Genomic DNA, 27,255 nt, shown 5'->3' with positions numbered 1-27,255 from the left:
ATATATATATATATATATATATATATATATATATATATACACGGTGGACATTAATAACAGGTTTAAAGTAAAAATACAAATATAAAATAAATGTATTATATAATAAAATGAAAATAATAATAATTATAATAATAAAGTCTGTCACAGCACACCCAGAATCATTTAGACAGCCTTGTAGACGCAATATTAATGTGCTTGTAGAGACTGAACTATTGCAATTAGTATTATTTATTTATTGGTGATTAAATGGCAATAAATGCACATTTTACCTTTGACTGCTTGCTGTTTTGATAGAGTGAACAGATAAACGCAAGTATAAATACTACTTTTCTTACATGTAACCTAACCACTAACATGATTTGATATACAAAAATCAGGAGACGTATCTTTATACTTCCAGACCTAAAATTACCCTAATACTAATGTAAATCCTCTTTTGATTCCCTTAAGCTTATTTTATTTAAGTGTGGCACGAATATAACTGGCTGATTGCTCTATCTGCCGATTACATTTGCAAAATGGCTAGTTCAAACAGCTGCAAATAGGCTTAATACTAAGATAATGAGTCATTCCCTCAGACAGGTATCAACAAGTTCAGTTCAAGTCTAATCTGTACATTCAAATCCAGTGTACACTAATCATCATCAGTCTACAGATGCATATGTAGTGACTAGAGCTGACAGATCTTAGTCAAAACTCAAATTTCAACACATCAAGCTGATATTGATACCAGTAATGCACCCTAATAGGCCTCCCTAATAATACTTACTTTTTAAAGATAAAAAGTACTAATCACTTGTGAAAAGGTGTAACTAATATTATACAAAACACGACTACAGTACATTACAGCACTTTTGTTCACACTGACAGAGATTGCTTATTAATATTACTCAGTGCTTATTAGTGTAACTGCACTCTAACTAGGAAACATTCAAATAAAACCTGACAGAGAATTGCTGATTTTCACTGAAATGAGTGACAGTGAGCATTCTTTACTCAAATGAGCAGTGATGTGATGTGTCAACTGCCAATGGGAGCGCAGACAGTGATCAACTGTCTGATTCAACAGTCAACCTAGAAATGTATAGTACAGTGGCTCGGTGACCTCCATCAATTTAATGACTGTCAGTGCGAATGCACCTTTAGGATGCTAATCATTAGCCAAACTGAATTAAAAAGCAGTTCTCTCCCTTAACGTCTGCCTTAATGCATTTATTCCTCTCTGTGTTCTTGGAAATTGGATTCTCTGTCAGATCCGTGAAGAGTTAATGTAGGTGGAAGAAGAACATGCCAGACCAGGGATCCACACAACAAAAACACCAGGGGCGAGGGCAGCTTGCTTGGGTCAGAGTGAGGGTGGTTTGGGAAGGACTCACGGCTGTTGTGTTTTTTGTTTTTATAGGGAGGAAGGTGGGCCAATAAGTGGGAGTGGGGCATTTGAGTACCTGTTGGAATAGCCGAGGCCGTTACCAAAACGAGCGGGAACTCTCCGATGGCTTTAACTGCCAGCTGTGATGGCTGTTACTGTCCGTGGATGTCAAATACAACTGTGTGGGTTTGCAGAAAAGAAAACGACAAGAAACTGTAGAGCAGATAGACACCACTGACTGCATCTCCAGCTCACAAGAAACACGTACACATGCACTCCCAAACACACACACACACACACGTAAAGTCTAGAGGACACAAGACCAGACACGAAGGTGTGAGGGGACACAAGTACACGGTGCAAGTGGGGTTAACTTACATCAGCAAGTCCTGACAATCTGTATCTCACCTAAACTACCAGTCGACTAACCGATTTTAACACAGATTTTTAGCTTCATTTAAAGTTTGTCCAGTGATAATGTTTCTTAAAAACAGAATAAATTTGTGGTCATGTAACTGATTTGTCAAAATCAGTGAGAACAGCACGCCGACATACAGTGCCACTGCACTTTGGGTATCTCGAGTTTGAGTCCCAGCTCGTTGACCTTTTCCTTCCCCCATTTCTCTCTCCTAGTCCGCTTCCTGTCTAGCTGCTACCCTATCATAATAAAGGCAAAAAATTCCCAAAATAAATCTAAAATAAATAAAATGCAAGTTAAAAAAAAGTCGCACTGGTCCAGACTCCCTTTTAGCCGCCAGACCAAGATGTGTTGTTAGTGTTTCTTTTGATTGTTCGGTTCTTTTGAAATGTGGTAGTAATGTAGGAGAGACCTGCCCTTTTGTTTAAATCTCATTTATACTATGTTTTTTGGTTAAGAGTAGATAAGTTAGGTTTATTGTATTTATTTCCTTGCACAATTGGTGGCTGACTAAATACTTTTTTGCCCCACTGTATCTATTTATATTTAATAATTCACCACTTAGACTAATTATTTTGCTTTTGTTATTTCTTTGTGGGAAGGGAAAGGTCAAATTGGTGGCTGCGTTTTCCTTGGTCATGTACAATAAAGCTACCTTATACTTTGTGTTTTCTCTGGTTCTTTTTTTGGTCTGGCGGCCTGCTGGAAGCCTTTTGTTCCTTCCCGTTTATTCATTTATTGCGTCTTACCCCTAGCGGACGTAATATAGCTATTATAACATATATTCACTGTAAACCACGGCTTCATGGGGCTTATTGCTTTAGTATATGTATGTGAAATTTAAACAAACAATAATCAGACATAAAAATAACGTAATGCATAATTCCAAAATTAATGTAATGTATTGAAGGTAATTGCAAAAGTCAACAATAAGACTAGCGCTCACCCAGAAGCTATATAAAAATGTATTTTAATAATATACACTAATCTCATAAGCAATCTTAATCAATCAAGTTTCTTATAAGACCATAAAATTGGATTCTCATCTGGTGGGATGCATGACCCTAACACGAATGTCACATTAGCAAAATGTCGCCAAAAAAAAAAAATTTACATTGCCAATAGCGTAGCGATAAATACTGAAGCACAGCTCAGACAGAAGTCACTTTCAAACCAAGCAGCTTTCTGTTGAACTTGAACCCGTCGTGAAATCTGCATAAATCATATGCCTTCACATTAAATGACTGGATTTCGCCCAGGAAAATTAGCCTAACAACGGTAAGAAAAGCTAGAAAACCTAAATAGTGTGTCTGAAAGCACACGTCAATCTCCTCAACATCATGTATCCACAGTGCCACCTAATGTTCACAATTGTAATGCCAACATTTAAATTAACTCTGGGAACTTTTATTTTGGTGCTTATGGCCGGCAATTGCTCAAAAGAAAACCTATTTGAGTTTTTACTAGTTGACTAGGTGGTGCAGAACAAGTACTCAAATATTTAGTCACCTTCTGACATTATTAGTGTCTGTTAATGAGTGAATGCTAACAGTCCCACCAACTAACCTCCCCAGCGAATTAGTTTATGGGTTGGCGGATTCCTGCAGACAAGAATGAAACCGACAAGCCACACTGTCTAAACTCTTAGCCACACCGTTCTTTTAAATGTTTTTTTCCTCAGGAAATGTTCATTGCAAAGAATAGCCTACAGCAAGACTGTTGTCCATGGTGCTAATGTTTCCATTGTGCTCTAGTTCTTATTTTGGGAGCTTCACATTGATTGGCTCCCAAAAAGAGGTGTTGAAATACATTAAAAGTCTATGTGAAATGTCAGAGGCACTCAGCTAATCAATCACCCCTCTTCCATGTCAGAGCACTGAGTTTAACAACCCGATTTCAGCAATTACAGGTGACCGTGTTGATATCTTGCTTCAGTTATCGAGGTGTTTCGAGTCAGTAAGTGGGCAGCTGGCTCAAAATCTCTGTTCTCCTTTTCCTCCCACAAAAAAAATCAATGCAACATCGATCTATGGCTATAAATCACCACTCCACCTAATCTGTTCTGTGAGATTGGGCAAGCGAGAAGCTCCCAACAGCAGAAGTTGTCCAACAGCAGCTTGAAAGGTCTGCTTCCTCAACTTAAATCATCTAATTACTTGAACAGAGTTCAGGGCTCTTTGTAATGACTTGCTGTGTACAGTGAAACTACAGTGGGGGAGATCATTGATTTACACAAGCGAACTACAAGAACGTGCTATTTGAGGTGAATATTTAAGCATTCAGGCTGTCAAAATGACTCTGTGGTTTGTGCGTTAGTGTGTTTGTGTGTGTCGTCATTCACGGAGGACGAGTGCAGGTACTTACAGTTGGAGGAGGAGATTCTCTCCCGATCAGAGGGGTGTTCTCACAGCGAGGGTTCTGGAAGTTTGCATTCTGGGTCCTGGAAATGAGACACACACACACTCTTTACAAAGAACCCAAATCCTCCCGCATTAATGTTACTGATCTATTTCAAATTTATTGTACTTGTTTATTTACACTACCATTTAAGTTTGGGGTCGGGAAGATTTTTTTAAATGCTTTTGAAAGAACAAAAATACAGTAAAAACACCAATATTGCGAAATATTATTACAATTTAAAAGAACGGTTTTCTATTTGTATATATTTTTTAATTCCTGTGATGTCAAAGCTGAATTTCCAGCATCATTTCTCCAGTCTTCAGTGTCACATGATCTTATCATATTCTAATATGCCGATTTACTGCTTAAGAATCATTTATTATTATCATCAATGTTGAAAGTGCTGCTTAATATTTTTTGTAGAAACCATGATATAATTTTTTCAGGATTCTTTGAGTAATAGAATTGTTTATGATTCAACTTCTAATAGTAAAAGTAGTAGTATTAAAAAAAAGAGCTTATTATTATTATTATTATTAAGTGCAATCATTATACGAAGCAGTTTTGTGATCTAAATAGTGGTGTATTTATTTCCATAGTTGTTTTAGGTAACAAATAAAAGTTTCACTTAAATGACTATGAGTCTATCATTTATAAATGAATAGTGGCACATGGAAGAACCAAAAAGAGATGCAGTAGAAATGTGGGAGCATCAGTAAGAAGTATCGGTCAAACTGAATATCAGGTTATTTCTACAAAAAACTCCATGGATCCCTCACAGAACGGAAAAGGTGACCAGTATGTGTTCATATGTATTGGTTGTTGACGTCATACATGTGTGTGTTTAACTCACATGTACTCCGTAACAGGAGCGTTGCTGACAGTGTGTGCTCCCGCAGGGATGCTGGTCTCGCTGCCATAGCTGCTGCCGCAGCTGTAGAGACTGGGCATGTGCACCCGGTACAGGTTATCATGATTCTGCCTGCCTCCATGAGCCATGGACTCCTCCTCACTGTTCTCATCAGGCCTGTATGCACAAACACACACAACAGACACATTACTGTTAGCAGGAAACAAATAGATGCTTTTATTTAAAGCGATGTATTACAGAGACAGGTCCATCAACTCAAACTGGCTTGAGCTCAGGGGTGATACTTCATTGATTTCAGAGGACATCAGCTGTAGTTTGATATCGTTTAATCTGTCAACACAGCCCAATGTCACTGTGCTGTGAAGTCGCCTCAGTGAAAGCGCAAGCCATGATCGCTGTGGGAGTGTGAATTTGAGTAAAACTGCCAGTTAGCAGTGTTAAGACACTGCAGATAGCTGAGAAGCAGTGTCAAACTCAGACGGGACCCCTCAAGAGATCAGAGAGTTGTCATCTGTACCCAACACTTGGCAGAAGCAAAATACCCGCTGCTGATTAGCACCACCTCCAGAACAAAAGGGAAGTACTGTCAGGTAAAAATCATGTCATTTTATTGAAAGTTTTTTGATGCTAAAAAAGCAAAGCGGTAAATTACAGCAATGCATAATGAATGAATGGATATGGGACAAAATATAAATAAATGAACAAATACATTTCTATTTAAACTTTTGGTTTTTTTTTTAATGTCAGGGACACATTAAATTGTGAATATTAAAATGCATCGCAGTTTCTACAAAATTATTGAGCAGCACAACTATTTTCAACATTGAGCAGCAAATCAGCATATTAAAATGCTTTCTGAAGGATCACGTGACACTGAAGACTGGAGTAATGATGCTGAAAATTCAGCTTTACTATCACAGGAATAAATTATATTTTAAAATATATTACAATACAAAACTGTTATTTTAAACTGTGATATTTCACAATATTACTGTTTTTACTGAATATTTATTCAAATAATTACAGCCTGGATGCACATAAGAGACTTCTTTTAAAAACATTATAAAAAAAAGTCTTACAACCTCAAACTTTTGAACTGTAGTGTTAACATGTCACTAAAAATATGTGACCCTGGAGCACAAAAGTAGTCTTAAGTAGCACGGGTATATTTGTAGCAATAGCCAACAATACATTGTATGGGTCAAAATTATAGATTTTTCTTCTATGCCAAAAATCATTAGGATATTATGTAAAAATCATGTTCCATGAAGATATTTTGTAAATTTTCTACCGTAAATATATCAAAACTTAATTTTTGATTAGTAATATGCATTGCTAAGAACTTCATTTGGACAACTTTAAAGGTTATTTTCTCAATATTTAGATTTTTTTGCACCCTCAGATTCCAGATTTTCAAATAGTTGAGTATCAGCCAAATATTGTCCTATCCTAACAAACCATACATCAATGGAAAGCTTTTTTTCAGCTTTCAGATGTAGTACAAATCTCAATAAAAAAATAAATAAATTACCCTTATGACTGGTTCTGTGGTCCAGGGTCACATATACCATCAGTGTAGTCCCAAAAAAATAAATAAACCTTAATTCAAAGTGGAACGCCAAAACCTCAGAGAAATTGATGAATCCACTCAAAATAAGGGGAAAAATATGATTCATACCACTGTGATATGCCCAACTGTACATTAAACTCCATCTGATCTTCACTATCAATGTGTCACACTGTGGTATGAACAGCAGAGGGCGCTCTCTGCTGTTACACTAATGACAAACAGGAAGAGCACATCAAGTCCACATAGAGGCATGTGCTCTGCTTGCTTTCAGCCACAGGGGAAAAAAAGAGAGCAGCATGCATTTGGCCAAGAGGGATGACATATGGTTTGAGGGAAAGCCTGGAACCACACAAAAACCTGCATCAGTGATTCTGTGACTCTTGACAGACCACTAACAGTTTGTTCTCCTGTGTCCATTGATTGGATTACATGCGACCAGGAACAGCACTGTGTTAGCATAATGAACATGAATGAAAAAGCTGATGATGACCAGAGGGAGAAAAATGAACACTATCAGGAGGGCTGTGAAACAGAGTGTGGTGCTATAAATGTACAGATCTGGGCCGCCCCCTGCTGGACATGGTAGCTTGATGAACTCTATAACTATTCAGTAAGCAGGTTCAGCTTCAGTACAACTCCAGCCAACACTTAAATTACTTAAAAATCATCTTAACTACTCTCTGGGGGCATTTCCACACTTCTGTTTAAGATGTTAAAAATAGTTACAATACTGTTTAGAATATTTGCATTAAAAAAATCAGCGGTTACATACTTTAAAAAAATCATTTTCTCTTTTTTTGTTATTGTTGTCAATGCATGAGAAGTATACATGTTAAAATTAGTTTTTGTAGTCTTGTAATTTGTTTTCATAGTGTGATTTCTTTTTTTCATAGTGAAATTGAATCCAATTTTTTTCCGATTTTTACAAGGGGCACTCGGTACTTTTTCTTTCTTTATTTTTAAATGTTGTGCTGGTCTGATGTGACATTAAGCTTTTTTATTATATGTATAAAAAGTACTATTACATTTTAAAAGATTATAAAAAAGCCTGTGTGCATCTTTAACACCAACAAAAAAAATGTTTGCATATAAAAATGCATACACTAACTTCAAATATCTCAGTATTTCCCAACTTCACACAGTTAACAATCAGTGTCTACCTCCACACTGCATGGCCTGCCACAGCCTGCCTAAACTCATATTCAGAAACTGCTAATTATCTATAATGAACAGGTAGTGTGAATAGCTGTGTACCATGAGAAACACACTTATGAGTGTGATAATTACATAATATGCTTAAGCTGGCGTCTTTGTCCTTTCTATCTCTGCTAGCCTAATCCTGTTTGCCTGATGCAGGCCTGTCCTGGGAGAGCAGCTGCACGGGCCTGGACCGGGAAATTATTGCAGTTTACGTAATTATGGGAGGAAGATGTGAGCGATTGCCACACAGAGCGCTTGGAAGGAAGGAACAAGGGGGAAGAGATGGAGCGAGGCAGCTGTTTCCGTTTACATTTTGACCGAAGAGCATGATGGGAGCACGATGTGTCCAACCATAGTCTTCGAAACAATGCCCATGGACACACAAACACACTAATTCCACTGTTGTTTTATCTCTGGTTTAATCCTCCTGAGTGCATCTGACTACAAAAATTAGGATGTTCCACTGAATGACTGCGTCATACTGCTAACACTGTTCTTTTCCCACGCAAGTTAATGTGTTTTATGACGATAACAAAACCGCCCCTTTCTCTTTAATGCACTATAAGCCAGATAATACATATTTCATGCTGCAAAGTATAAAGTATATATATAATATATATAGTATAAGGTCACTATTAGATGCGTACTGTTAGTAATAGTATAGTTGTTGTCATATATGCATGTATATATACACACACATACATACATACATACATGTGTATACATACACAAACACACACACACATATAACAGGGTTTCTGCAGACTTGAACAAGTTAAATTTAAGACTTTTTAAAGACCTTTTTAATACCACCTTATATGAAATTTAAGACCTAAACCTGTAATGGAAATACACATTTTATTGCATACATATATGTAATATTTAATGTGTATAAATTAAAAAGAAAACAAAATATCAATGCTGTAATAAATGGTATTTATTACTATGATATACAATGAACTTTTCATGTCAGCAGACAATATTCCATACAAAATATCCCCACAAAATAACTGGACTTTTTAAGGCCTTATATTAGGAAAACATTATTTAAGACATTTTAAGACTTTTTAAGGACCCGCGGACACCCTGATATAAATATATCAATAATATTATATATATATTTTTTCGTTCTTTTTTTTCCCACCCCCTCAAACAACTGGGTTGTGGATTGTGGGTTACCACAATCTACAAAACACTTTTTGAGGCAATGTTATTTTAGTATATCATTAAGCTTTAATTAAGAGTTTTTTAAAATTTTAAAATTTTTGTTTTTTAGTATCATCAAGTATTATTAAAAAGAGAAATATTGCCTTACTAATACTAATGTATACTAATGACTAACACATTTTTTAACTTAACTATAATAACCTCTCTATATTTAATAATAATTATTATTATATAAAACCATAAAATATTTGGAACTTTTTTTTTTCTCTTCAGATCTCACCTTTTGCCATGCCATGTGTGTGGCACACTGCAGACGACAGAGGTGAACATGAGAGCTGTGATGAATGAGAACAGCACCAGGTAGATCAGACCCTCCAGTCCATCATAACACACTCCAGTCAATGCCTGCACATAATCCTGCACACAAACAGAAAGACAATCACAGCACTGCACGCAAACACTGCCATCATTGACTCTCTTTCATCAGCAGAGGCACAAAATTAGGATACAGGTTTTGAACATCACAAGGATGAGAAAATAATGACAGAATAATGTTCATTTTTGGGTCAACTGTCACTTTAAATGTCTTGCCTGCAACAGCACAGAAACCAGTCTCTGCTGGGTATGTGGATAATAGATACAAAAGAAATGAAAACAGTATGATGATATCCAGTGCTAGACTCTCTAACTGAGAACTTCCTGAAGGAGACGGCACCATATGCTGCAGAGAGAAACAGGGCTTTTAATAATACATGCTGACCGAACCGCGACCAGCCCTACACATGCTGCTATCAGAGAAACATGGCAGCATCTTCCTTCCTCCAAATTACTGTCATTATTAACTGCAAAATTGCTCCATTTGTAATTACTGCCGGCGCTGTTCTGCATCTCCAGCACAAACTCTCCCACATATGGCCCAGATGGTTTGGACCGTAAAGTATGTTATTGCTTTTGCAGAATGAAAACACCATTAATAATGTATAATGCGTTTCCAAAAGTCCATATTTTATCCGTTACTTTCTCTTCTCATGTGAAGGAGATGCACTTTTAGGACCACCCACACAGCAGGCCTCTGTCTCTCAGCCCTGAGGAGGAACTCTAGTCATACTGAATCCAGAAATATAGGATATCACAGAGAAGAGGACAGGCTCCAGACTGCAGATAGAAGGTTTAGAGCAGATAGAAGATAGAAACACACATGTGTTTGTAAGCGCACTGCAGGATGTGCTTGGAGTCAGAGAGGAACCTTATGTGCAAAGTGGTCATATACTCTGAAACACTTTCTTACCATGTGCAAACTGCGGCAGTCCACAAGAGCAGTGAGCTGGTGCAGTCCGACTTCAGTGGTGTTCAAACCCCCCTGAATTTGCTCAAGGTTTCCCTAAAAAACAGGAAGACATAGTTTGAAATAAAACGGTTACTCTAAATGCAATGTCTAAATAGATATTCTCATTTACGTACACGTTTAAAAGTTACTTAAAAATACATTAAAACCGCAATATTGCCAACTATTACTACAATTTTAAAGGGGTCATATGATGTGATTTCAGTGTGTTATGTAGCTATTTGTGCATGTGTAAGATTCTGCAGAGTTACAAAGCTCAAAGTCTCCCACAAAAGGATTTATTCTATCTAAAAGAGAAGGCTGATCCAGACCGGGCTAAAACGCCTCATTCAAACACGCCCCCACATCTCTACGTCACGATGTGGAAATATTTGCATAATGCTGCCCAAATGTTCACGCAAAGAAAGAAGGTGTGGTTTCAGGAACAGCAGTAGTGTTGATGCAGCCATGTCAGGGAGACGCTGTGTTTCAGTGCGAAAGCAAAAGCACTTTATTTGGCCTTCCGGAAGTAGATGCAATGAGGAATCATTGGTTAAGATTTATTTACAACAGAACAGCACAACCCAGATGTTCGAATTTGTGCAACGCATTTTATGGATGACAGTTTTGTGAACCTAGGAGAGTAGCCTACAAGGCTGGCTGTTTATCTGGCGCTTATTCTGCAAGACATCGGCACTCCAGGACCGACGTTGCCTACCCCTGCTCTAACACTAGCATTCTCTATTATTCTTCTATTCTATCTACTTCTTTTCTTTTTATTTATTTATTTATTTTAAAAACTGAAAGACTAACAGACTTGTCACCGTGCTTGCGTATCATTGCTCTTTTGTTGGTTTTGATTGCTTCTATTGTCCTCATGTAAGTCACTTTGGATAAAAGCGTTTGCTAAATGACTAAATTTAAATGTAAATGCAGTGCATACATTAGGCAGTATAATCAATATCCTCATTTCTATTTAGTCTTTATGAGTCCAGCACACAATGGCACACGCATGACAAACCAAAACATTCACACAGGAGGATGTCAAAGCAGAGAGGCTTGTTTTCTTTCTTTTAAAGGCTCAGAGTTGTGTGAGGTCTAAGTTGTATGAAGTTGCAGTGGTAATCAGATTTTGGCTGGTTATAAGGGTAAAATATTTCCATTGATTCAGCGGTTTCTCTCAACGCTTGTGTTTTAGCAAGAGGACGGCTTTCTTTCTCACACGTACAGAATGTCAGCCATCACTTTGTCCCAGAACACACATAGATGCTGCACAATGACAGAGGCCCAGAGATAGTGTGAACACAAACATTTCCACACAGACACTACAAAAGTACCTGCAAGCTTTTGTGCATCAGGGACTGTGAGAAATGGCCCATACATACTACATGCATGCTCTAAATAAACACAAACACAGTCACGCAGAAATCTATATACACGCGCTCACCTTTGTTTTGGGGTATTCCCGGACTGCAGAGCGCAGTAGTTCTGACACATCATCCTGCATTTCCACCAGTGCTTTGTGACTTCCTGACAGCTTCTACAACAAGAAAAAAACAAAACCTGTTACATGCTGTGTGCAAAATTCATCTCATTTACAACCTTATACAATATAATTTTTTTCTATGTGCTTTATAAGTATTTTTCAACATTTACAGGTTTTTTAGGCAGACAGGAATTTATAGGAATCTGGTTAGTATAATATACTAAAACTAGCACAAAAAACTATAGAGCTAAACACATTTTTGTAAAACTTAGTGACCCAAATGAAAATGAAAAATAAAATGAAACTAAAAGACAGCAGTTGAAAAGCTAATTATAAAAAAAAGTAAAGAAAGAAGTCACCAAGGCTACATTTATTAGATCAAAAATAATAGTGACAATTACTATAATAATAATAATATAGTATAATAATAATAATAATATTTAAATATATTTTCTAGTATATTTTAAAATGTAATTTATTCCTGTGATTTTTAGCATTACTCCAGTCGTCAGTGTCACATGATCCGTCAGAATTCATACTAATTTGCTGATTTAGTGCTCAAGGAACATTTCTTATTATCAATGTTGAAAGTAGTTGTGCTGCTTATTATTTTTGTAATAGACATCGTGATGCATTTTTTTCATGATTCTTTAATGAATAGAAATTTTAAAAGAGCCCTATTTTTTAAATAGAAATCTTTTACAATATTATAAATGTCTTTACTGTCACTTTTGATTATTTTAATGCGTCTTAGATAAAGTATGAATTTATTAGTATAATTCACAAAACTATATCATTATTAATAAGGCGTGTAATTATTTGATTCTGGTTATTTTCTGGAAGACACACAAATGCAATATTAAGAGCTCGACAGGTAATACAAACTGGGTTGCGCAACTTCCACTTCCTGGCCAGTGCAGAAGTATTTCCTCTGTGTTCATTCACCACTGCACACACCCGCGCTCACTCCACTGTTAGTACTGCAGCAGAGAGAGCTGCTTGCATAATGCAACAGTGCATTTACACCCAGCAGCTAAAGTCAGTACAGGCTCTTGCATCCGGCCATTTAGGTGTGTTGCGGAGCATTTCAAAAGCACAGGTCTTGAAAACATGAATATTTGAGATTCCAAATGGCCACCGTGTTAGCTTTGTCTGCCAACAGTTCCACAATGATAGGCTGGAAAATTTGCTGACATTCAGTGAGAAAGAGGCAGTGAAAGTACAACATGTCCTTCTTTACAGAGCTCACAGAAGACTTCTGCTTACCGTGTTAATGGCAGGCAACAGTGCTGGAAACTAACTAAAGACAACAGGCAGCATCAGCAAGGTTCAGTGCTGCTGACAAGAATTGTGAAACACAAACGCAACTAACTTTGTTCCAAAATTATGCTGCCTTAGAAGATACATTCTTTTGGTCAAATTCTAAAGCAGCATTATATACACTACCATTCAAAAGTTTGAGGTTAAATACAAATTACTACTTTTATTGAGCAAGGACACATTAAATTGATCAAATTTTCAGTCAAGACAATGTTACAAAAGATTTCTATTTCAATATTTTTCAATGTTGATAAAAACATATTTCCTGAGCATTAAACTGGCATATTAGATTGATTTCTGGAGGATCATTTGACACTGAAGACTAGAGTAATGATGATGAAAATTCAGTTTTGCCATCATAGGGATCCATTACATTTTACAATATATTCAAACCTAAACGTTTTTAAAACGTAATATTTCATTTCATTTGTATTTATTTAATGAAAAAACAGCAAAACCAGCCTTGGTGAGCATAAGAGACTTCTTTCAAAAACATTTAAAAAAATCTAACCAGTCCCACAATTTTGGCATCCTTCACAGATAAAATCTTATTGTTTTGAATTCAAGAACATGTCTTGTGAAGGTAACTGCTTATGTGCATTGTAGACAGCAAAGCAACTCCGATTTTTAAAGCATAAAGCATTAAACTTCTTGCAGAATCGTCAACATTTCTCTTTAAATGTTCTTAAAATATTCCTTGGTGATATTTTAAGTCTGAAATCAATATCCATTTCAATACATGGCTGTCTCAGATGTGAATCAGGCTCCGTGCATCTGTATGCTGCATGAGAACTGGAGGAACTCCTTTCAGTGACATCAGCTGACAAAGTAGAGCATTCAGCCTCCATATGGGCGTTACCCTTCATTTAAATTAAATGACATCAAGACAATGGAGCGGTCACTGAGATAACCCATCAATCATGAACAGTTAAGAGCTGTGATTTGTCTGAATCATGCACATACATTATTCAAATAAAGATGTAGAGTCTGACTCCATTAACTAATGGGAAAGGCAGGAAGCCAAAGGAACACACAGCAGCTCGCAATGAGAATGCTAATGTAGTGGCAAACTAAACAGGGGGTGGCACTTCCCCTGTACTGGAGTGTGAGGAGGGAGGAGACTGGCTGTCTTCCAAACTCCAGTGAGATACCTTGCTGTCTATTAACTACCTACAGAAGGAACAACATTAATGGTCCCTCACACCTAAGTGCACAAGACTAAACTAACTCTCCCAGAGTCTGACGTTAGAATCAGTAACTTTAACTATTAAAACTATTTTTGTTAACTGAAAGCTGAAATCAAATCAAATAAATATTAGAACTTTACTAATGATATATAGTATAAATACATTTTTATTTTATTTTAAAAATGACAAAAGAAGGCCAAAATTGCCAAAAACTAAATATTCATAAATACTATAATATATATTTATTACTAGGATATAGAATATAAATACTAAAATAACACCTACACAAACGCAACTAACTTTGTTCCAAAATTATGCTGCCTTAGAAGATACATTCTTTTGGTCAAATTCTAAAGCAGCATTATATACACTACCATTCAAAAGTTTGAGGTTAAATACAAATTACTACTTTTATTGAGCAAGGACACATTAAATTGATCAAATTTTCAGTCAAGACAATGTTACAAAAGATTTCTATTTCAATATTTTTCAATGTTGATAAAAACATATTTCCTGAGCATTAAACTGGCATATTAGATTGATTTCTGGAGGATCATTTGACACTGAAGACTAGAGTAATGATGATGAAAATTCAGTTTTGCCATCATAGGGATCCATTACATTTTACAATATATTCAAACCTAAACGTTTTTAAAACGTAATATTTCATTTCATTTGTATTTATTTAATGAAAAAACAGCAAAACCAGCCTTGGTGAGCATAAGAGACTTCTTTCAAAAACATTTAAAAAAATCTAACCAGTCCCACAATTTTGGCATCCTTCACAGATAAAATCTAATTGTTTTGAATTCAAGAACATGTCTTGTGAAGGTAACTGCTTATGTGCATTGTAGACAGCAAAGCAACTCCGATTTTTAGCATTAAACTTCTTGCAGAATCGTCAACATTTCTCTTTAAATGTTCTTAAAATATTCCTTGGTGATATTTTAAGTCTGAAATCAATATCCATTTCAATACATTGCTGTCTCAGATGTGAATCAGGCTCCGTGCATCTGTATGCTGCATGAGAACTGGAGGAACTCCTTTCAGTGACATCAGCTGACAAAGTAGAGCATTCAGCCTCCATATGGGCGTTACCCTTCATTTAAATTAAATGACATCAAGACAATGGAGCGGTCACTGAGATAACCCATCAATCATGAACAGTTAAGAGCTGTGATTTGTCTGAATCATGCACATACATTATTCAAATAAAGATGTAGAGTCTGACTCCATTAACTAATGGGAAAGGCAGGAAGCCAAAGGAACACACAGCAGCTCGCAATGAGAATGCTAATGTAGTGGCAAACTAAACAGGGGGTGGCACTTCCCCTGTACTGGAGTGTGAGGAGGGAGGAGACTGGCTGTCTTCCAAACTCCAGTGAGATACCTTGCTGTCTATTAACTACCTACAGAAGGAACAACATTAATGGTCCCTCACACCTAAGTGCACAAGACTAAACTAACTCTCCCAGAGTCTGACGTTAGAATCAGTAACTTTAACTATTAAAACTATTTTTGTTAACTGAAAGCTGAAATCAAATCAAATAAATATTAGAACTTTACTAATGATATATAGTATAAATACATTTTTATTTTATTTTAAAAATGACAAAAGAATGCCAAAATTGCCAAAAACTAAATATTCATAAATACTATAATATATATTTATTACTAGGATATAGAATATAAATACTAAAATAACACCTGTTAGCATGTTGCTAACTTTTTTTAAATTACCTAATAGCAATGAATTCTGGGATTACCATTTCCATGATGCACACATGTCATGCTGTATTATATTTTTGCCAAATTAGGTATGTATAATGGTGCATAATTCTGCTATTTGCAAAAGCCTTTCTGTTGGGAATGTCTCTATGATGCCAGACTTCTCCAGTTAGGAAGCTCACTATTGTTTGGAACAGAGACGATATACTTTTTCTGAGGACATCTCTCAGAGATTTGAAAGTGAGGGATTTAGTTAACAGATCAAATCTGAATCAATGCATTCAAGAGAGGTAGAAGCTATGATTACCTGTTGGAAGGGGTTGACCTGACCCACGTTACATGTGAGGTAATACTGCAGGATATCTGTAAAGAGAGAGAGGCAGTAGGTCAAGAGCAATGCCATGAAAGAAATCAGCATTTATTATCTAGATGAAGACCCACTCAGGTATGACGGCTTTTCCATTTCCTTGCATCTATAACCATATAATATAATTTATGCACTGTAAGTCATTATAAACCTGCAACATTCTACAAATCGTTTCGCTTTTCTTTACGTTTCACATCTGCCCAAAGCAAATGAACCCACACACTGACACACTATCATTTACTGAGCTCAGAGAACCCACAGCATCCATGTCAGGTATCTGCAAGAGGAAAATGAGAAACAAGAGACCAAAAAATGTAGATGAGCTGAAGGCCACTGTCAAAGAAACCTGGGCTTCCATACCACCTCAGCAGTGCCACAAACTGATCACCTCCATGCCACGCCGAATTGAGGCAGTAATTAAAGCAAAAGGAGCCCCTACCAAGTATTGAGTACATGTACAGTAAATGAACATACTTTCCAGAAGGCCAACAATTCACTAAAAATGTTTTTTTATTGGTCTTATGAAGTATTCTAATTTGTTGAGATAGTGAATTGGTGGGTTTTTGTTAAATGTGAGCCAAAATCATCACAATTAAAAGAACCAAAGACAAACTACTTCAGTCTGTGTGCATTGAATTTATTTAATACACGAGTTTCACAATTTGAGTTTAATTACTGAAATAAATGAACTTTTCCACGACATTCTCATTTATTGAGATGCACCAGTATATTTCCAACCACCAGCATCTCTAGATTCCGTCCACAAATGCCTCGCTCGCACAAGCTAAGCAGAGCATCTAATTTCTTTCCTGCAGAGGAGAATTTCCCAGTCAATAACTAATCCAGAGCAAATCTGCAGATATTTTTGCATCAATATTGAAGGAAAATCTGTAGGATGAATTCAAACATGCTAAAATGTGTTTAGTTAAAGGGATAATTAAGATATTTTTGATGAAATCCAAGGGCTTTCTGACCCTGCATAGACAGGCCCAAAACATCGTTAAAATAGTCCATGAGACATCAGTGGTTCAACCTTAATGTTATGAAGCTACGAGAATACTATGTGCGCAAAGAAATGCGTCGTGGTACTCTCGTGAACGCACATTGAAGACTGACACGGAAGAGAAGAAATTGTTGAATTTAGTCATTATTTTTGTTTTCAATGTGCACAAAAAGTATTCTTGTAGCTTCATAACATTAAGGTTGTACCACTGATGTCTCATGGACCATTTTAACTTTGTCTTTACTACCTTTCTGAGCCTTAAACATGTCAGTTGCTTTGCTGTCTATGGAGGGTCTGAGAGCTCTTGGATTTAATCAAAAATATCTTAATTTGTGTTCCGAAAATTAATGAAGCTCTTACGGGTTTGGAAAAACATGAGGGTGAGTAATTAATGACAGAATTTTCATTTTTGGGTGAGCTTTAAGGGCAGTTTTATTGGTAGCTGAGCGCATCATGAATTAGCCAAAATATTGAATAAATGAATAAGACTCTAGGAAGTCTTAGGGGTGTTCAGGAATAACTCTTGCCTGGTGCAGAAAGTTGCAAGTTTCATTTGCTTGTCAAAAAATGTGCATCAGTAATAGGCGTCATATTCGGTTGAATTTCATTGTGATTTCTACTATTTTTAGTAAACGTGAACAGAAAACACAATCACACATTTGAAGAGTGCTGCCAGGTCACTGAGGATTTTTACAAGGACTGAAAAGAAAGACGAGAGCTGAAGGTAAATAGTAGGTTAGTATCTCTCAAGCTTGATGTTAGCAACACCAAGGTTATGGGTTTGAGTCCCATTAAATACAAGTTTAAAATGTACAACACACACACAAAAGTTTGGGGTCCCACACTTTTTCAATTGTGAAGTTGATTAAAATTACCATGCAATGAATCTGATCTGTGAATGCAAAGATGAATGGAAATGAAGCTCTAGACTGCAGTTAAAAAAAATACTTTCCATTTCTGCACAGGAAATGGTACTGATTCACACAGTCCTCTCACAAACCTCCACACGCCAACGCAGATGGAGTCTTGGGCCATCTTCATGCGCAGCTTGTAGCGGGTTGCGTGGACGCGAATCAAAAACAGACACATGCGTCAGAGTGGTGGGTTTGTTGAGGAGGAGTGTGATGCTTTCATCACTATCATTAATACACACGTGGAGACACACATGGCAGCGGTCACAGGGAAAAGTAAAACCTGCTTATGAACAAGCCAATTCCCCCATCCCATACGACCGGCCTCCTTGATTGCACTATAAATGGCATAATTATGGCAATGATGAGGGGAATAAACTGGCCTCTCAATTATATCCATGGATGGCTGTATACAAAAGGCTAAACTGAGCGTATAGTGTAGTAGTGGAGTTCAGTGCTGGATTTATAGGTTGTAACAGTATTCAGTGAGAGGGCCAGAGCCCCACAGGCTCATATGTCATGTGTAAATAACCTCCAGTAATTGGATGTAATATTGGGTGACTGGTGATGCCCATATGAAACTGCACAAAGACAATGGAGTGGCTTCCAAAAACGATCTGAGAGGAGGCAGAGCTTTAAATCCCACTCACGACGCGATAACTGCAGGCTGTAAAAGATCCTGATTCACGCGAGGCAGGGAACACACCAGCACACTGACAGATCTTATTTATGAAGTGTTTCACAGATATTCTTCAATGATGATTGTAAAATTCAACACCCTTTGGCGACTTTATCAGATGAGTAAACTGCACACATAATGGAGGACAATTATAGCATGCATTAATGTTCATTTTTTTAAGAGGAAAGCATTTAAATTAGATACATGTTTGGATTATTGTCATCTTCTGGGTTTGAAATTAATATCGAGTGAACATCAAATAGACTTGATATGAATAAACTTTGTGATGTCATTTAAATAAAACAACAACATATAAACTAGTAGGTTAGCCCATCATAACAGAGCTTATTTATATGTAGAAGTAGCCAAAGCATTCGGCCTAATTCTAATTAGGTATTCTACTTTTGGTATAAAAATAAGTAAAATAAATAAAACAAATTTGTAAAGCCAGGCTAATATAAAATCAAAAGTGTACTGTTAGAAATGAAATGAAGAAAATAAAAAGTTCCCTAGATTTATGATTTTAATAATTCCAAAAATGCATCACAGTCTGTATAATGGGCCCATATGGCCTCTTTAAACAACTAGATTCAGTATTAAACAGCGCAGCACAGAAGACATGCTGGGGTACATACTGAGGCTTTCCTCACAGAAGAGACACGATGGATGGCACAGACATGCAAGTACAGAAATATCTTGGTTCTATTCTTGGGAAATGCAGTAGGATGAGTCAGTCTAGGACAGTGATAGCCAGAAAGAACACACTCAAAGCTTTCTTTGTGGTCTCCATCTACAGCCATTAATGCTTCCGGCTGAATTACTGCTCCAAATATAGTTCTGGACTAAAGCGATGTAATTAGTGGAAATGTGTAAGCTAAAATCTGATGTGCATATTTTGATGATGTTCCAAAGACTTATTTGATTCTAGAATGGCGAGACAAATTCTGAAAACCCACTAGCAAAATATTTTTTTCCTCATGACGCAATCATACTTCATCAATATTTTATTCAAACTATTCATTTTGCTTCTCTTTTCCACATAGTAATACACAGTGACTGACCATGACTGACAAACTAAAAAAAAAAAAGACAAACAAGAATCAAACTGTGTGCTATATTCCAATTCTTCAGAAGTCATGTTATAGTTGTGTGAGGAACAGACTACATTTTGTAAAAAATTTTTCAGTGAAAATCCTCCCCTGCAGTACCCCTTTAAATCAAATGAATCATTGAGTGGAGTAGTTTTTTTTTTGAGCCAATTTTTTATGAGCCACTTCATGATGTGGTAACAATTACACTTTGCTTTTCTCTTTAACTTCCGAACAGTGTTATTTTAGTATTATTTATATACTATTTTAGTAAATTTTATTATATTTTCAGTAATTTTGTGTGCTATTGTGCTTAATTTTATTTCAGTTTTAGTTCTAGTAAATTTAGTAGTCAACTTACTTCAGTTTTCTAATTTCGGTTTCATTTTTTTTTATTTGAATCTAATATTTATACTTTATTTTAGATATATTTCAATTAATAAAAAACATTTTAATGGTTTTAGTTAATAACCATTTAGATAACACCACTGCTTCAGAAGACTTAATGCACAAGTCACATGGAGCACTTGCTCATGGTCACTACAAAAGCTATTGTGCTTCATTTTATTTCAGTTTTAGTTCTAGTAAATTTAGTAGTCAACTTACTTCAGTTTTCTAATTTCGGTTTCATTTTTTTAATTTTAATCTAATATTTATACTTTATTTTAGATATATTTCAATTAATAAAAAACATTTTAATGGTTTTAGTTAATAACCATTTAGATAACACCACTGCTTCAGAAGACTTAATGCACAAGTCACATGGAGCACTTGCTCATGGTCACTACAAAACTGTGTTAGACTGAAAAAGCCAGGGTGAAATCTCATAATTCTCCTTCTGAGTTACAAGTCTGGAAAAACAGCACGAAGAATACATATTGGCAGAATGTTCCATTTTGGCTGAACTATCCCTTTAAGGACTTATTTAGAGCAAATGAGAGGAAGACTGCAGATAGGAAGAACAAAGATAAGAATAGAGCCCAGAAGACACACAATTACATGGGTGTGTGAAGCTGATAGTCACATGGTTTATCATCCACATCCTTCAGCGGTTTTCTATTCCTTTCCTCTTATCTCTCTCCTCTGTTCTCCAGAAGATCTTGCTGTAGCTCTTCTATTCTCAGCCGACCAACAAAGTGATTAATCATAACAGATGCCAATGTTGACATATCAAACCTGCTTCTACTACATGAAAGCATATAGAGATCCACATGCATACAAACACACTTCTGCTTCCTGCATAGCACCAACTCTAGCGGTCCTTCATTGAGTCCCAATATAACCTCTGCATCTCCATGTCTAACCACAGGTCCAACATAATGAAACCTTTTAAACACATTTAACAGGATTCACACATGTTCAGGCCAGTGCAAATGCTTCCTTTCCAAGGATTAAGTTATAGGAAGACCAATTTCCAATGGGCCGTACCCTGAGGCCACCTAGATTAGGTTTAACCAGAATATGTGAGCATAACTTTCCATCATCAACATCTTGCTCCGGCCACCCAAAGAGGAACGCTCGGACACGCAAAACAAACACAGACTGAGAGAAAAACACCCACACGGTTGTCACTTCCCCTGATTTACTGAGAGCATCCAGCCTCCTGTGGATAATAAGGTCACTTTGAAGAGGAACCGCTGTGTTGCGTAATGCTGATAAAGTGAGGAAGAGAAAGTCAGAAGGAACACTTCCTCTCGGAGCCAACAGGAAATGAACGCCTGCGTGACCGCTCATCCCTCAGAGAACACGCTTCTCCATCAGGAGATGTAGGGCAGACTAAATTCAGACAGACTCGCAAGTGATTCAAAATAACACCTGCTGGATTAAGCATCTTACTCACAAATCAGCAGGAGGTGGAAGAAAGAAAAAAAAGATATGTAATATCTGTGAGATTTGAAAGAAAACTCTTGAAACAAACCTTTCTTGATAAGCATATACTGCTCTGACACCTTGGTCATGTACATGTCAGGCGCCGCACAGAAGTCACTGAAGCCCTAAAATGAGAAAGAAAAGCAAACAATGAATATTAAAGGAGTATATTCTACACTTTATATAGCATGATATTTTCCCCTGATTAAAACATGTGTTCTACAGACAGTTTATCCATTAAATTGATCAAAAGTGACAGTAAAGATATTTAAAATGTTACAAAAGATTTCCATTTCAAATAAATGCTGGTACAGTATGTTGAACTTCTTATTCATTTCAGCTTTCCCTTCTATTCAACTTTCTATAAGAATTCTGAAAAAAAAAGATTTCATGGCTTTCACAAAAATATTAAGCAACACAAGAGTTTTCAACATGGATAATATAAAAATCAGCACTTTAGAATGATTTCTGAAGGATCATGAGACACTGAAGACTGTGGTTTAATTTGAATTTTCAGCATCATTACTTCACAATAAATTATATTTTAACTTTTTAAAAAAATATCACAATATTACTCACTTTACTGTATTTTTGATCAAATAAATGCAGTCTTGGTGACTGGTAAGAGGCTTCTTTCAAAAACATCTTACCAACTCCAAACTCTTGTAGGTAGTGTTTATATTTTAAGCTGTGATTTTTAGTGACTGTTTAATTAGCATCCTGCCAGCTTGCTGTGCTTTAACTGGTTGAAAAGTGTTGTTTTTAAGATGGCATGTCAAGCTAAAAATAGTCTACCTTTAAAAAAAAAATGCACCTTGAAATCCCTCAATTCTGTTTAACTGCATATTGCAGTAGCAAGAAAATATCTAATCTAAATTTCCCTTAAGAAAGGCATGCAATCAAGCCCTGGTGAATCTGAAACTAACCTATTTATACAGGGACTTTCATGCAACTGATTTGCCAACTAGTAGCTGGCAACCCACTGACAAGTCCATTTTGACTAGCTTTGACTTTGATCTGTAGGTTTGCACATTGTTAATATGAAAATTACCTTGATTATATTTGACTAACTGCTGTTAGTGTGTAGATTCTGAGTGTTAGATTATGCTTACAAAAAATTGCATGACATCTCCCCTTTAAAGCAGTTGTATAATATAACTATGCTAAAGAGGCTGCTAATCACAGAGATTAACTATCACTGGCTGCTTTATGTAATTCCACAGTTATAATTTGGGCATATGCAGTAAGATCGCAAGACGAAGCAGCATCACTACAATACTGTCCTGCCTCTGTGTGGAGAAGTGTTGCCATGGAGACACTCACCGACGAGACAGTCAGTTCCAGACCCAGTGAGCCCCAGCTGATTGCCAGCGCCAACACACCCAGAAAACACACCCTGAGAGAACACAGATAATCAGCATTTCTGCCATCATTATATACAGTGTACACATATTATCATCTTTTAAAAGGTCGGAATCCCCTCAACTGGGCTTTTCTGCTTAGAAAAACCTTTCATCCCACTACAATTTTCAGACCTTTCATCTATAATATGAATTTAATGGTGGTAAAATTATAGAAGCAACAGTGGGATTCAAAGCCATTAAGTAATAAGCACACATGGATTGCTATCATCCATACAGCACGTTATATTTCGAGCCTCACAAAAATATCTGCTCACCTTCATATCTAATGCCCACGTTTGAGCATAACATATTTAACATATTGTAGATTAGCAGACTGTAAACATATATGAAATAAAATACAATAAATATTTATTTATATTATTTATTTTTAATTAGCATATATATGCTAATTAAAAAATATATTTGTCATTTATTTTTTACAGTCTGCAATGTTAAATTTAATTAAAAGAGTTATTTCCTTATGTTTTAAATATAATTTATTTATCTCTCTCTCTATCTCGCTCTGTGTGAATATATAAAATCAAATACAATATTTATTTATTTATTATTTTAATTAGCATATATACACAAATTAAAAATAATTGTTATTTATTTTTTTACAGTCTGCTAATCTGCAATATGTTAAACTTAAATAAAATAGTTAATCATTTATATTTTAAAATATAATTTCTTTATATAAATTTATTCAAGGATGCTTATTTTATTTTATTGGGAGGAAAAAAGAAAAAAAAATCTGAATTCTTAAAAAAAAAAAAACTGTTTGCAGCATAACTAAAATCAACATGTTCCAGATAAAACAGTCAGACACTGAAGGGAATTCTTTGGTGATGAGTACATTAATTAAAAAATATGCTTCCATCTGTACCTTTAAATAAATGCCAAGTCAAGTAGTATCATGAAATGCCATGAGTCAGGATTGAACTATGGCAACCTAAAGATTTCACGCTTTTAGCAAGTAGCAACTTTTATTGCAGAGCAAATCAATATCCTGACATTTATCTTCCAACACGGCCAAAAGTCAAACCGGCCTTTTCGCTATATAATGTGAATGCGAAACGTTAGATACATAAGACACAGCACGTTAAACGACTATCCATAACACTGTGTTTTTGGCACGTCTGGTGGAAGTAGTTGTGCACCATCTATAAATGACTGAACATGATTGGCCCCACAACATGTCCCTGAGGTACTCCAGCACACATAGGAAACCAACATACAACTGAACAGACCTTCCAGAGAATATCTCGCTTACTTACACACAATAGCACTGTTCCAAAATCTAGTATGCCGCCTACCTACCCAGACGGCATTTTAAGCTACACACTTCCAACACAAAGGCTGTTTCAAAGGATAGGCATGCCACACAAGACAGCTAAGGCAACACAGCATGTATGCTTCAATGAGAATGCAACCTAGAATCTCTCCCACCTTTAATACCACAACTGAAATGCCCTTGAGCAAGGCACCGAACCCCCAACTGCTCCCCGGGCGCCACAGCAAAAAAAATGGCTGCCCACTGCTCCGGGTGTGTGTGTGCACTTTGGATGGGATAAATGCAGAGCACTAATTCCGAGTATGGGTAACCATACTTGGCCACATGTCACTTCACTTCATTTATAAATCTATATACAGTATATATCTCAATAAAAACATTCCATCTAATAAAAATATACATTTTACCCAATGTTTGTGTGCAGAATGCAACAGTGGGGTTCCAGAAGTAAAAATCCATTTATTTTCTCCATAGGGGAATTGATTTTTAACAATAACTTATAGACCTTTAAAGACAGACCTACTGTGAGCTATGAAGTTGTTAATCAATGGTAAATGCCTTTGTTGAAGCCATCAGCATCATTTTAACTTATTTTTTAAAACTCTTTTTAAAATAATCATGTTCAAGAGCGGAATTCCAGAGAACTGACAAGCAAATCGCACAAAAACACGGTACACAGTTTTGTACCTTTGATTTGAAGCAGAAAAGTATTTGAAAATCAGACAAAACGACAGTGGCAGTATTGGATTTTAAGGCAATGTCAGCATCTGAGGCTAAATTGCAAAAACTGAAAAAAAGAACAAATACAATAAAATAAAAACCAAAATTAAAAATATAGCAGTCAAGATTATACAAGACCTTTAGATTTATACAGGATAAAAATTCTAAAACCTGGACAGTCCGATAAAATGATTCATGGAAAACATACAGAGTTGGGCAACAAAAAGGCAAAATTTGTAATGTTGTGACTTACCTCTTAGATGGTTGGTTTGGTTCATGGCTTACAAAGAAATACTTTTTTTTTTAAAAATACTTATGGGGAAAAATGAACAGGAAAAATACTACTGGAACCAAGGCTGCTGAAAAGATGGGTGGACACATTGCATTGTTAGCTTTGTGACATCTCTAGTTGCGCCCCAAATTAAATAGTATCCAGTTTGCCCTATAGTGTCTCGTGTATGAATTTTATACGGTTATTTTTGTCATCCAGCATAAACGTGCATTTTTTCTTTTTGGAATTTTCAGTGTCAACACACTACAAAAGAGCACAGAAGAGTGCATAAGCACACCGATTGGGATACTCTTACTGGTGAGTCTCTTAGCACTTTAAGGCCTGGTTTCACAAACGGGGCTTAGCTTAAGCCAGGACTAGACCTTAGTTCAATTAAGATATTTAAGCAAATTTTACAAAAATGCCTTAGCATCTTGACACAGATCAATGACACTGACATATTTTAAGATATGTCAGAGCAAGATATTTTCAGTTGAGACAGCTCAAACATGCATTTTAGTCTGGGACTAGCTTAAGCCTTGTCTGTGAAACCGGGGGTATATGAGGTGGTGTGGCAGAAAGTTACTTTCTATATAGAGCGGTTTTGGAACAGTGCTAATGTGTCTGTTTTTCGAGCTATTTTGTTGTTCAGGCACTGTGGAGAGCTTGTCACACAGTTGTTTTTCTGTTTTTCTGTGCCATCTCTGATTTAAAACTTCCCAGAGGGTGTGTGTGTGTGGGGGGCGGGGTCAGAGCGGAAGATACTTTATAATTTCTCTGTTGGAGCTAAAACAGAAAAGCATAACTAACACTTCATAAATCAACCTGGTGTACCTCGAGTGGATGGCTCCCTGACAACTGAAAGACCTTTGTGGGTCAGCAGATCAAATATTGCTGGTCATTTGCAAGTTTCTGTAAGCTCTATTTACCCTGGTGTACCACACATGACCCAAAGACACACCCATATGTCGAGCCTTACCCAATCAGAGTTCCTTTGGAGTTGCGGATAAGGCCGAAGAGCACCAGCAAGCAAATGAGTACATCAAACAGCAGCAGACCCAGGTAGCCCAGCCACCTAAAGACAACAACACATTAACATTACAAACACAGCAAAACCCACAATCAAATGTAACAGACACTGTACGACAATGTACTCAAAAATGGTAACACTTTAAGAAACACGAACAAGTCATTAACAAATAGTATAAGATGTTTCACAGATCTGTTGTCTCTTGTATATTTCATTTCACTATATGCACGCTTTTTCTGAGCACTGTCAGAGAGGCTTGCGCACGTAAAGATGGTGCTAATAGAGCGTGGGAAAGTTATTTTTGCCGCTTTATTGGCATTGAACAGTTAAATACACACTTGTATGTGTCAAATGCCCGTCTTTGCAAGTATCCTCGTAAACAGTAACTTAGGTCTTAAGTGAAAGCAAACAGCTGAGAAAGAAGACACATGTGTGACAGTATATTGGATCTGGGCAGCTCTTAAAGTGACAGCAGTCTAATATTCCTGCTGTCTGTCATTCATGTTAATCAAACAACAAGAGAGAGAATTTCTCACTGCTCTAAATCACTTTTGTAACTTTAATAATAAGAAATATATAT

General features: G+C 36.3%; 1 protein-coding gene across 2 annotated transcripts in view; it reads right to left on the bottom strand.

Moving 5' to 3' along the window:
• LOC107581706 (protein tweety homolog 3-like) overlaps window positions 1-27,255 on the bottom strand; it is a 61,535-nt gene that overhangs the window by 3,956 nt on the left and 30,324 nt on the right. The window contains exons 5-14 of one of the 2 annotated variants that reach the window (XM_016267333.1): window positions 26,625-26,720; window positions 23,281-23,353; window positions 22,007-22,082; window positions 16,348-16,403; window positions 11,767-11,859; window positions 10,284-10,376; window positions 9,276-9,412; window positions 5,041-5,214; window positions 4,152-4,227; window positions 1,446-1,547 (exon numbers count right to left, since the gene is read on the bottom strand). In XM_016267333.1, coding sequence (XP_016122819.1) covers window positions 1,467-1,547; window positions 4,152-4,227; window positions 5,041-5,214; window positions 9,276-9,412; window positions 10,284-10,376; window positions 11,767-11,859; window positions 16,348-16,403; window positions 22,007-22,082; window positions 23,281-23,353; window positions 26,625-26,720 — 955 coding nt within the window. In that variant the 3' untranslated portion in view covers window positions 1,446-1,466. The remainder of the gene's footprint in view (window positions 1-1,445; window positions 1,548-4,151; window positions 4,228-5,040; window positions 5,215-9,275; window positions 9,413-10,283; window positions 10,377-11,766; window positions 11,860-16,347; window positions 16,404-22,006; window positions 22,083-23,280; window positions 23,354-26,624; window positions 26,721-27,255) is intronic. The other variant, XM_016267335.1, reaches the window with a different exon arrangement.

The sequence above is a fragment of the Sinocyclocheilus grahami genome, unplaced genomic scaffold (genome assembly GCF_001515645.1).
Source record: "Sinocyclocheilus grahami isolate Dianchi unplaced genomic scaffold, SAMN03320097.WGS_v1.1 scaffold37.1, whole genome shotgun sequence".
NCBI lineage: Eukaryota > Metazoa > Chordata > Actinopteri > Cypriniformes > Cyprinidae > Sinocyclocheilus > Sinocyclocheilus grahami.
Note: the sequence above shows the minus strand (reverse complement) of the source record. Positions and strands in the feature narration are given on the sequence as shown.